This window comes from Ambystoma mexicanum, chromosome 1q (genome assembly GCF_040938575.1).
Source record: "Ambystoma mexicanum isolate Mex_15411 chromosome 1q, UKY_AmexF1_1, whole genome shotgun sequence".
NCBI classification, from domain to species: domain Eukaryota; kingdom Metazoa; phylum Chordata; class Amphibia; order Caudata; family Ambystomatidae; genus Ambystoma; species Ambystoma mexicanum.
The window spans coordinates 1405459029-1405472392 of record NC_090922.1 but is presented as its reverse complement, the minus strand read 5'-3'; the positions used below and the strand labels follow the sequence as shown (position 1 = coordinate 1405472392).

The 13364-nt window shown below is 44.5% G+C and overlaps 1 protein-coding gene across 1 annotated transcript in view; it reads right to left on the bottom strand.

Annotated features, from left to right (window-relative positions):
* Window positions 1-13364, bottom strand: part of LOC138548282 (vitamin D3 hydroxylase-associated protein-like) — a 746809-nt gene that overhangs the window by 166527 nt on the left and 566918 nt on the right. Inside the window, exon 10 of the mRNA XM_069642265.1 lies at window positions 6412-6511. Coding sequence (XP_069498366.1) covers window positions 6412-6511 — 100 coding nt within the window. The remainder of the gene's footprint in view (window positions 1-6411; window positions 6512-13364) is intronic.

Genomic DNA, 13364 nt, shown 5'->3' with positions numbered 1-13364 from the left:
GCACTAAAATCCAGTATGGCTCCTTGATAGTAGGGTTACTCTCAGCGCGTGCACTCCCTACAGTTAGCAATTATGAAATGCGCAGCACATCAGAAGATCATAGATAATGTAGGAAAAGGGAACGCTTTTGCTGACCAGATAGCCAAACAGACTGCCACTGATCTCGCTTCAGAAATGTATACTTCAAAGGAAGCCACAAATGCCTGTACTTTGGACGAGGGTATTGGATCTGTGAAAGACTTCAAGCTGATGCCACGTTAGAGCAATCTAAGAAATGGGCTGAGGGTTGGGCAAAATTGGATGATGACGGGTATTGGGTGGACAAAGTAGAAGGGAAAGGGTTACTGCCAGACGCGTATGTTACGACGATGGTTGCTATGGCTCATGGTCCCACCCATATTTGTGCACGAAAAGTCACCAAAATGTTGCAGAATGTGTGGGTAAATGATAAAATCTCTAAAGTAGCCGATCGCTTTGTCCAGGGGTGTATGATCTGTTTGCAGCATAATGTGGGAAAGGGCACATCGACTCCTAGAGGTAGTTTTGGTCCACCTTCTGTCCCCTTCGAGCTTATACACTTTGATTTCATTGAAATGGAGCATTGCAATAACTGCAAGTACGTACTAGTGGTTATCTGCGCGTTTAGTAAATGGGTTGAAGCCTTTCCTGTCAAAGATGCCACAGCTATGACAACGCCAAAGACCATGCTGAAGGAATATTTTTCTAGGTTTGGTTTGCCAAGAGTCATCTGGTTGGACAATGGTCCACATTTTATCGCTGCTGTAATTCTGCAGATATGCGCGGGATTACAGATCGATAAATGGTTCCATTCGGCTAGGCACGCTCAGAGTGCTGGTTTAGTAGAAAGACACAACGGCATCATCAAGAACAAGCTCGTTGAGACGTGTGCCAGCACCAAACTGAAATGGCTGGACACCTTACCGATCGTGTTATTGTATATGAGAACGACCCCTCAAACTAAGACTGGGCTCTCTCCATTTGAGGTGTCATGGGTAGGCCAGCTAACATTGGAATGTGCCAAAGCCCCATTCACTATGGGATGTTCACCATGTACTTCTTTCTGACTATTGTGGACAGTTAACTACAAATCTGTATTTGATTTACCACCAGGTGCAAGAGGCTTTACCTGTCAGGTATGAGGGCCCAGGCCACAACATACGGCCGGGGAGCTGGGTCCTCATCAAGTTGTTTGAACAATCTTCTTGTCTCGTACCTCATTGGCGGGGTCCGCATCAAGTTCTCCTGGTCACACAGACTGCGGTGCGAGTGGAGGGCAGGAAGCACTGGATCCACGCATCCCACATCAAGAGGATTCCTTTCCCTTTGCCACACGATACAGAAGACACAGAACCCCTCACCAATACCGTAACCAACGATCATGAAGCATCAAACAACATCGAGAGTGCATCGGAGACTCTCCCTGAGCCCGTGGGGCCTGGGGAAACAGCCGCTTCGCCTCCACACTCTCCAACAGTTCCTTTTTCAAATTCTGTTCCGAGTCTTGTGTTAAATCCTGCTTTGAATTTACTGCTTCCATCAGGAAGTAACAACACGTTGTTCGCAGATCACTCAGTACCAGGAGTCACAAGGTACGATCTGCGTCCGAGGAAATAGACTTACTGCACGGTTCAGCTGTGCCATCAAGGAAAATCATTGAAGGGCTTGTCTCTTTGGCCTGAACTTTTGCACATAAGGGGATTCTGTTGGCCAGGGTTTGGGAAAAAAGGACTAAGAAGACGCTCGATCTGGAGATCGCCAGCACATTAACTTTGTTGTATTTGTTTGAAGAAACAATGCCTGCAACCGCTTCCACTCGTACGGAACAGATAAGAGACTGTGTGACCGATTATAAAAATTAAGGATCGAATGCGTGGGCCCCGAAAATTGTTGTCTTGTGATTATGTTAACTGGTTTCACAATAGTCATTGCCTTAGGATTTCGGTATTTCGAAGAAGTACATCCGCTTGAAATTCTGTTACCCACTGAAAGTGTACCCACTGTTTCGACACCTTTTGTGCACCTGCACACTCTATCTCCTAGAGACTCCCAGCACAGACAGAGTTACCATAACAATACTCTATTACTTATTATGAATGCCACACATGCCATTTTTAATAAGTCCAATTGCTGGGTCTGCTCGCATTTACCGAAACACGGGGATAAGGGGCTGGGTTGGTATATTCATCCTTTACCTTAGACTACTGCATGCTATTCTTCTCTAAGGTCACTATTCTTTGGCTGATGGAACGATAGCATCTCGGGGAACTTCGATGGAACTAAGTTGAATGATTTTGAGATACGTGTTCTAACGCCCCTGGGATGCTCACTCTTTGCGAATAGGAGCAAGCCTAATGTTGCTTCCATTAGGCCTTCTGATATACTGTCACGTCCTTTTCAATATTTGATCTCTTTCAAGATGGCTCCTATAGGCAATAGGGATGCCACGCCACCTTCTTAAACTGTTAACCACAGCCCCGATTCAGTTTCTTTCTGCATACAGAGGAATGGTACTCAGCCAATGGGTGATTTCAAGGGTTGCGCCAATGTTGCAAATTTGACTAGTGAGGACAGACCTTTGTATGTAGGCGAACCTGTCTACTTTGTTTGCGGTAATGTAGCATTTCCATGGTTACCTAGGGATTGGCAGGGAGCCTGTTATTTAGGGATTCTGTTACCCGGGGTATTCATTGCTAGCACTGTAGAAATTTCAAAGTGTTGTCCATGGCGGGACGAGAATGGCGATACTTCTCAGTTCAGAAGTGCATGTTCCCGAGGGAAACTGGGATCTTAGCACTTGGTTCTGGGACTTCTTGTGATCTTGGGGATGGAAGCTACTTTCAGTCTTGCTGATTATTTTAGGTATTCTGTTGCTTTTCTGTTGTTGTATACAATGTCTCCCTGGTATGTGTTCGATGTTAAGAGGATATTGTGCACAAGCCATGGGTACATTAGGACACAAGGTATACGCCCCAGAGAAAATGTCTAATGAATTTGTGCTGAAGGAAATCTCAGTATCTGATCTCATGGCGATCAATATCTCCGATAGTGATTCAGGATGTATGGACATTGAGACATGGAGTTACTCGTAAAGTGACTAGAAGTAGTTTAGCGCTTGGCTTAGGCCAAAAGGAGGGTTTGTTAAACGGGATATCATATTGTGCCTCCTTTATTGTATATATTGGCCTAAGCCCAGTCGCTCTGCGAAGAAAACCATGTTGCAAAGTTCCGATTCTAGATCGATTTAGCCGCCATTTTAGGTCCATCCGCCATTTTGATTTCTATTCCAAAGTAATTCTGTGTTCTAAAATGGTGGACAGTGTTTCCCGCTTGTAACTGAGCCGTCCTGAACCTTGTACGCAAGTTAATGAATAAACTGTCCATTGGACGAATGTTTGGGTTGAGTAAAGAGACCTTGTCCAATGCCTGACTTGTAGACAGAGGATTGTCTGCGCCAACGAGTCCGATCCGCGGACATGCATCGACCACAATGTTATACAAATACTGAACATGGACACTAGTCGGTCAAGCCAGAAGTGAACTCGGCACGAACTCTAGACCATGGAGAGGGGCTGGACATCGTAATTGGAAATGTATAAAATGTACAACTGTTTAGACGTCCAGTACCTCTCACTTCTCACACCGAAAGGGCTTGTATTCACTGTGATGTACTGAGGGCCAGATAGCTATCTGATACTTTGTTTCTTTGTAAACTGTACAGTTTTAGAATAAAGATCTGTGAATCTTTATAAGCCCATGTTTGGTGTATTTTCCTTTTGGGGTACTCAGCCTCGATATTTCCTTTTGCTTTTACAGGAGGGGGAACAGAGAGAAGACAGTGACAACGATCTTACTGCGCCAGGTGAGATTGAGATTTCGCAAGTGCAGGGGAAGTTAGAGGGGGAAAAGTACGGGGGCTTGGAGGAGGAGGAACTGAAGTACATAGGATCGACAGTAAAAAGAAAAACTAATAAATAAAAGCAATAATTAAAAGTGCGGCCAGCTGGTGACAAGTGCTAGGGTAAGTGCAGACATCAGGTGTCAAATGCTGGTAGGGGGTTGTAGGGATAAAGAAAAAAGTCCCCAAGTGTGGTGCATGCCAGAGAGGCAGTGCATGTGTGTAACTGGCGGGGGAGGGGACCTAGGCCCGAGATCAGAGGGTAACCAGGGAACCAGTACAGTTTCAGTTTCAGCCAGGAGTTTAGCAGGGGAGTGGAGGAGAGAAAGCATAAGCAAAGATGAAGGTTTTGAGGTGCTTCTTGAACCAGAGATGGTTCTTCTCAAGTTTCAGGGAGGCAGAGAGGCTGTTTCAGAGGGAGGCCAAAGCAGAAGAAAGGGATCTACCACCAACTCCTTGCTTAGAGAACCTACTGACCCTGAAGGAGTTGTAGGCGGATGAGAGAAGAGCTTGAGAAGGAAGATATTTAGGTAGTGAGAGTTGACGATATTGAGGCCCCAAACCCCAGAAGACCTTGTGGACAATGCAGAGGGTTTTGAACTTAATCCTTGCAGCCACTTGGAGCCAGTGCAGAGATTTCAGTCCTGGAGAGATACGATCCCTGGGCTTGAGGCCAAAGACAAGTCTTGCAGTCCTTTTCTGGATGAGTTGCAGAGGGCGGAGAGTAGAAGCAGGCAGATTTAGAAAGAGGCTGATGCAGTAGTCCAGCCTAGAGAGAATCAGAGCTCTGGAGACAGTGAGCTTCTGGGGGAAGGAGAGGAAAGGAAGAATACCTCTGAGGAGGTGCAGCTGGTAGTGTGACTTTTTAGAGCCATCAGAGATGTGATCAGAGAAGGAGAGCGTGGATTCGAAAATGATACAGAGGTTTTTAGCCTCACGGGTGGGAGCAGGAACAGGGCCAAGAGAGGCTGGCCAGAGAGTGACAGGAAAGGAGGGAGCAGGTGTGCCGATGAGGAGAATCTCAGTCTTACTGGCATTAGGGCATAGATCATTGGCAGCACACCACCCTGGATAGCAGACAGACAGTCAGAGATGAGAGAAGGAGAAGACGTGGCAGAAGCGAGCCTGAAAATGAGTTGAATGTCATCCGCATAGCACTGAAAAAGTTGGGGCAGAGAGCGGCAATGCAGTGTGCAAGAAGTGGCAAGTATTGGTTGAACAGCCAGGGAGAGAGGTTAAACCCCTGGGGAAGACAACAGGTACAGATAGAGATAGAGGAGAGGAAGGACCCAAGTTGGACCTAAGAGGGTCGATCGGAGAGGAAAGAGGTCAGCCAAACCAGGGCCTGATTGGTGATATGCAGACTATCACGGAGATGGTGGAGCAGGATGGCATGGTTGACCATGTCAAAGGCAGAAGAGAGATCAAGTAAGAAGAGGACACAGGTGGTTTTGGAATCGAGGTTGGAGAGCAGGTGTTCAGGGATTTTCAGGATAGCAGTTTCTGTGCTTCTGGCAGCTCTAAAGCCAGACTGATGGTCATGGAGACAACCAACAGATTCAGTGTGAAGATTAAGCTGGGATAACCGGCTGGAAGGTTTGACACATCAGCAAAATGGAAGGCAAGTAAAGCCAAAGGTAGAGAGCAATAGCCAAAGAATGAAAGATGTCAGACAAGACTGTCAGGATAGATCAGCGGGATAGATCACAGCGGGAGGGAGGGGGCATCAATGTCGGACATGGATGATGGCCGATGTGACAGTCCAAAACAGGGTAGCGTGACTGATAGGAGAGTAGGTATAACCAGGACTGCAGGACTGGGTAGAGGCAGAGGAAAGATAACACAATAGGGCAGACACATCCCAGAGGACTGAAGGCGGGGAGAAGAGTGGGTGAGAGTCTTCGACCTCCATCTTTCAGCCATCTTATTATTTACAAAGAGTGCAACAGAAGCATCACAACTGATTTGGAGACATAAGTCCAGCATCCACAAATGCAGACACCGAACAAGGTGCTTCAACATCATTCAGAAACCATTCTCATTTTGTAATATCAATCTGATGACTACTCCCAGCGCGTGCTTAGATTGCTTAACCTCTGAACAGCACTGAAGGTTGGTCCAGATTGCAATGCGCATCAAGTCGTATACCACCCATTTTGTTTCCTGTATTATTTCAATACATTCCTTCATGATCTTTTAGAAATCAAATCAGTGTGGCTCAGTATCCTATTTAACAAAGCATCAACTCTCTGTGATCTGTGTCACATCTCACTGGCCCCTTCTAACTGACAGTTCATGTATATTGTGGAGAAGTAGTAAGTGAGCAGAATCTTTTCTGGAAAATGCTACCAAGTTGTTATCCCACAAAACTCTAGATTCTAAAATAATCTCCGATTATAAGTGTTTCATAAATCTGTAGACAACACCAGTGCTTTTTGTTTCCCTACAAATAGGTGTCAAGCTACAGTATGAAAATAAAGACACATGGAACTCACCCAAGGTTTCAGAAGGACTCCCAACATTCTTTTAATGAAAACTGGAAGCTTGCATGTAGAGACGACTGGATGTAGGTTTGGGTCAATAAGATTTCCTTCACTGGGAAGAAACGTAAAAGGTGGTGACTGAGACGGATGTTTTCTCTACGGAATAATATGCAGAGTGCATACAATTCTAACGATCATCGCGAGCTTCCCAACATCACTGGAAAGGTCTGGACTGCATGCCGTGCCTTTCACCAGGGCTCATGCTTTGTTGTTTGTTACAGAGGGGAATTATTTAGGGCAGACTCGTGCAACATGATATATTGTCCCTCATCTTCGGGCTATCTTTGTATCGGTGATTATCTGTTGTCAGTCCTCTCACAGCCAGATATCAATAAAGATCAAAGAAAAATGAGCATTCATTTTTGTCATGTTAGTTTAAAAATCTGCTAGTCTCGCAGTACGACGACTGAGGCGTATTGTCACCCCAGTGCAAAACACACTCCGCCATGAACCGCTGCCACAACACACATGCTTCGTGTTCACAGGAATGTTTTTATATTGCCAAACAAATGGGGCCTAAAACTGCTGAATCATGTAAAGCCTTCCGCGTGATATGATTCCACTGCCATTATAGACATTAAACAATGGACTGCATGCCATGCTTACAACATGAGGGATTTCCACCTCGGAAAGCCCGGGCTCAGGATATTATCTGCATCCGATGTTTTTTATTTTTATTTTGTATTGTGTATTTAGTTAATAATAAAACCTTTTACACATACAGTACAAAAGAATGAAACAGCAATTATATACATCAAGACTTTCAATACATAGGTCTAAGACACAATACTCAATCAGTGGGATGAAAGATGCCAAGAACGGTAAAGGGCTCAGCTGTTGGAAGCATGTCCTCATTTGCTCTCACATGGTTGCCGCGGGAGCCACTCTCGCCATATGAAAACAGAAGCAGCCACCCTTGGCGGCGAACACCTCTGGCTGGCAAGGACTCTGCTGCTTCGGGCCATGGCTCTTCATCGCAGACAGCTGAATGGGAGCCCGATCTTGGTAGAAACCCGTTCTTGCACTTTTTATATTGCACTTTAGTGGCTGGAAGCTTCGCCAAGTTGCTTTTCAGAGTTGTGGGCTTTTCAATCATTTTAAAAAGGACTTGCTGCCGTTTTGGCCAAACCACTCCCTCGTTTGGTGTGGCATGGTGTGCAGGGATGTCATTTCACCAAAATGCCAGAGGTAGCAGAAGTGACATCACACCACCCTTCACTTCTGATGACTTCACAGGAAGTGATGTCATTTGGCCCCACCCTGAAGTGACATCGCGGAAGTAATGGAACACAACCTTTTACCCCAAGACAAACAAAACAGGAAGTGGCATCACATAGCATTGTTGATGGATTGGTTGTTTATTATGCCCTTATACACAAGTGTTTCAAAGCGCGACCATACGTGGGAGGGGAATACATAGGGAAAACAAGACAAACAATCTTGCTAGGCATGGTACATTCAGATTATGCAGGTGAACAGAAATGGAAGTGTGTGGGGGGGATCGGGACATGTGCGCCCAGTCACGTCAGAACATGGGTTACATTAAGTACACTACGAAATATGTGGTTATGTTATCACTGTAATGTGATGCACATTTCATACAAGAATGGATCACCATGTGCAGGATGGACCCCATCCGGCCCATAGGACTAGGGGTTTCCAAACAGCACTTTAAGATGAGTAGCAGCACCCTTAAGATAGATGGGGATGCAGATTCTTACTCTTGCACCAAATTAATTATGACAACTCAATAGTTTGGCAAAGGGAGTCCATTTAATGACAAGTACAAAAAACGGGGAGTTCAATGAACATATCAATCGCTCGATCTTCCTTCTTACTTCAACTCCAATTAATTTTCAGAAAAAACATAACATTTATACCAAAAACTCGTCATCACTGACGTATAACTCTTAAAATTTAGCATGCAACTTGATTGCTTCTAGGAAGGTAACTTTAATATAGGTACTATAATTGTATATGGTAACGGGGAGAGGGGATTGGATAAACAATGTCTGGTGGGGCAACTAAGCCCTTCCTTCAAAATGGCTACTGTAAACGCCACTAAAAGTACGACGTCTCATTGGTTCTACTAACTATAGGACCCTAGATTACACGGTCCACTATGATTGGGTTGGCATCAACCCCACTCATACTTTTCCACTTGCACTTAGCAGCGTGCAGAAAAGCCGGCCAGGTGCAGAGAGTTCGCCTGCACCCTAGCTTCCCTCCAATTTTTGTTACAATCAATCATCACCTCAGTGGTCAGGTGTCAATTATTTCTTTGTAATTGTCCTCGAATCTGCTTCTTGGTCTGGGAAAGTTAAGGCGTCTGAGTATGGCAAAGGTCCATGCGTAGGTGTGAATGTTTCATCCCTTCCTGCTTGTCTGGTCACGTGATTCCGACCCCGTGAAATCAGCCTTTCCTTTATGCAATTTCGTGTATTTGATTCAATTCTACCAGTCGTCTACCATCTGTGGCTTATCTTGATCTTTCCGAACAGGATACTCTGTTCTTCTTTCTCTTTAATTGTATCCACTGTTGGCCTATTCCAGCTGATACAACCTTGGCTTCTTGGCATGGTTACCTTCAGCTGAATTTCTTTCTTTCTTTAATTTTCAATTTGTTTGCTGCTAAACTCTCCTCTTGAGACCTTTACCAACCTCTGGTTGATTCTGCTCCTGTGCGTAGTGGAAGTATAGTTATATAAAATGCTCTTTTGAGGTAACTATATGTATAGGGGGCGCTTGCCGCAATCTATTTTGCTTCTAAGCATAAGCAATCCTCACAATTTCTTTGATTCTTGCGGTTTCTTGCATCTGTACACGTTTAAACTAACTGAATATCTTCATCGTGCATATGGCATAAGTTTCAGACATCTTGACATCAATTGTTTCACTTTAGGCTCAGGATGTTGCTTATCCATGGTAGTTCGTCTCTTTTTGTCATCATTCTCAGGTATCTTCTATATCTGACCCAGTCTGGGTTCTCATAACGTCACCATTCGTCTTTCTTCGGTATCTTCTTAGCTTCTTCGGGTATTACATTCTGACAATCCTCATTCTGTCTTCACTTGTCGATATGGTTTTCTCAATGGGTACCTTACTGTCCAGGTTTTCTTAGATGTTGGTACTTCAATAGGTGCTGTTATTCTGATAGGTACTGGACAGAGCCCAACAGTGGCTCTCTGCTGGTTTATTTGCTCATCATACGTCACATATTTTGGCGTGAATGTTCCTGGTACTTCAAAAGGGGCGGCAGGTGTGCGAATCGTGCTTTAGCACTTCCTCTTCAACCATATGTATTGTTAATATCAGTGTGTATAGGCTCATATTACCAAATTACTGTGAGTGCAAGCAGACGTCCAAGGCCAAATGATGATGATGTGTTATGTAGCACTTGCGCATAAGCGCTTTATATAGAACAAATATACATACAATATCACCCAACCTGTGTTGGTACTCATTTATCCACCTCAGACGGATGAAAGGCTGAGTTGGCCTTGCCGGGATTCAAACTTGCAGATCTCACTCACACATCGGGGCAGCGATCACTCAACCCAATGAGCTATCTTATCGGCTATAGCTATTTTACCAGCTATAGTAAAATGAGCAATTACATGTCTGAATATTCTCAAAGTCAGAAATCAAATTACACTCTGTAGTGGATACCGTCTGGTGCAAGGTTGGCCACATGTCAAGCATGAGTGAATCTACTTTTCAGGCTTCTGAGGTTGGCAAAATACATACATTGGGAGGGTTCATAACTGTGTATTAAAAAATGTGTTGTAGCGCAGCGAAAGCAGCCCACTCACACAGCATCCTGTACTCTGGGCACTCGTTACCTCATACATGGAAACAAACATCCCGAACAGCATGCTATAAAGACAGGAAAGATAGACACATTACAACAAAGCATTAATTGTGGCACAATGAAATCAAGGGCCACTTTATGTGCTATGGTAAAACATGTTTAAACTGTACACAAGCTTTTAGGCACAAGGATTTTGTCAAGTGACCGAGGACACCGAGATGGAATGTCTTGTGATGATCGTAACAGAGATAACGGCAGAAAAAACATGCTATGGCTGCAACTTGCGAAAAGCAAAATGGATAGTCCCAAAATGATGTTTTTTCTACTCTAAAGCTTTTTGGGAGTTTGTGTCTGCATTGTGACTTTGAGGTGTTTAAGAACAGACTACATCAGTTACTCACCCCCTAAAGTGTGCCTGAAATAAACCTTTAATGAGTTCAGCACTTATTTTATAGAATTCCAGAAAGACAAATGATGTGTTATTCCTATTTTTTTCTTATTTAGGGTCACTGCTCAAAGTGTTACACTTATGGAACCCCCTGTTTTTTTTAAGAGGCCTAACCAATAATGCCAGCCACTCCAGAAACCAAGAGCAACATGGTGCTGGACACAGCCTAGGAGCTTCCATTTAAAAAATAAATAATACTTTCATTTTTTCCTTTTTTTAGGGGTAGCTAGTGAGACCACAGGGGTAGAAAGGGAGACCTCCGGGGTCACAGGTGTGACCCTTGTCAACCCCCAAATGACATCCCTGATGGTGTGGCTTTGGAACGGACTGCCATTTAAGTGAACAAGCAAAGCAACTGAAACAAGACCACGTTTGCTTGACATTTTCTCACCACCTCTGAAGGCGGTGCCACAGTAATTTTGCACCCTCGAGCCCAAGGGAGAGGAAAAAAACTGGAGGAATAAGGAGAATTTAACGACGAGTGGCCACTGCACGATCAGCTATATGTTTAGCTTGTCAGACTAACAGTTGCTTGGTGCACCATGCTGTTTTTTGTGACTGGCCTGGAGGATGTTGGACCAGGGAGCAAGGATGGGGAGTCGGACTCTGGATGACCCATTAGCCAATCAGGCGTTATTTGTGGACTCGAGCTTGGATGTGAACACGTTCTACGTATGGTTTGTTAATTTTAGCATTTTTTGTTCCAGACCAATGCCCCTTCTTTTCCTGTTATATACTACACACATTTGTACATCTTAGAACTTGTTGATTTTATTTACTTGTTTACCGCTTATTATATGATATGATATGGCATTTATAACGCTCCTATACACAAGTGTTTCAAGGCGCGACGAGGCAAGGGAGGGGAGCAGATGGAAGACAGAGACAATGATCTTACCAGGCCATGTGAAATTGAGAAAAGTGTGAGGGGAAAGGGGGAGGGAAGTGCAGTACATAGTATAACAGTAATAAAAAAAATAAGCACAAAAAATAAGAACAATAAATAAGAAGTGCGGCCCGCTGGTGGCAGGTGCAAGGGTAAGTGCAGACATCACGTGTCAAGTGCTGGTCGGGGGCTGTAGGGATACAGAAACAGCCCCCAAGAACACAGGGTAGGCAGGTGACCAGTGCAGTATCAGATTCAGCCTGGAGTTCAGCAGGGGAGAGGAGGAGAGAAAGCAGAAGAAAAGAGGAAGGTATTGAGGTGCTTCCGGAGCCAGAGATGGTTCTCCTCAATTTTCAGAGAGGCAGGGAGGCTTTACCAGAGGGAGGCCCCAGCCGAAGAAAGAGATCTACCACCAACTTGTTGCTTGGAGAAGCGACAAGCTGACCCTGAGAGAGTTGGAGGTGGATGAGCGAAGAGCTCGAGAAGGAAGATATTTAGGAAGAGAAAGTTGAAGGTATTGAAGTCCCATGCCCCAGAAGGCCTTGTGGATAATGCAGAGGGTTTTGAACGTAATCCTTGCAGCCATTGGGAGCCAGTGCAGGGATTTCAGTCCTGGCGAGATACAATCCCTGGGCTTCAGGCCAAGGACAAGTCTTGCAGTCCTGCTTTGGATGAGTTGCAGATGGCGTAGGGTAGAATCAGGCAGATTTAGAAAGAGGCTGCTGCAGTAATCCAGCCTAGAGAGAACCAGAGCTCTGGAGACAGTGAGCTTCTGGAGCAAGGAAAGGAAAGGAAGAATACCTCTGAGGAGGTGCAGTTGATAGTGTGACTTCTTAGAGACGTCAGAGATGTGAGGAGAGAAGGAGAGTGTGGAGTCGAAGATGACCCCACGGTTTTTAGCCTCACAGGTGGGAGGGAGCAGGACAGGAAGAGGGCCAAGCGAGGCCGGGCAGAGAGTGACAGTAAAGGAGGGAGCGGGTGTGCTGATGAGGAGAATCTCAGTCTTACTGGCATTAGGGCAGAGATGATTGACGGCACACCACTCTTGGATAGCACTCAGACAGACAGATATAGATGATAAAGGAGTGGTGGATGAAGTGTCATCCGCAGTTCTTGTGGCACATTAGATTAGCATTGTTGATTCTTGTAGCATATTAGAAGCCCTTGGAATTGAACTTTGGTGATATTGTCTCTGCACATTTGTAGTATTTTAGCACAGAGTCGCCGTGGATAATACCGTTTTAATTTAGTTTAAGATAGGCAGATTCATTTTCTAAGGTATTTTAAAAATGTTGAATATTTCTAACTATTACAAGGCACTGCACACCTGTGAATGAGGGGTTGACAAGTCAATCATCATACTTTTTTCGGCATTAGCCATGAAGTCCAAACCATAAATACAATACATAGAAATTCATCATTTGGTGCATTTAAAAGAAAAATAATATGACTAGCAGATAAAATACATTTTTAAGACCCAGGTATAAAATGGCTTGGGGTTGACTATAGAATTGATTCCGAACACCCAAGGGGAGAGATAACTCGCAGACCCTATACATAATCGTGAACTGTGGCAGTTTTACAGCTTCCCTTTATAGACACAGCTATATCGCATACAAATAAAGAGTGTAAGTATATCAAAGTTGCACATCATCAACAACCCATGACAAGTAGCTGTTGTGATAAGGTCAAGGATTAATTGGTTATTTTGTGACCTTGGCCTCAAGTAGGTTCTCCCTTGGGCCATGTCTAAGAGAAAG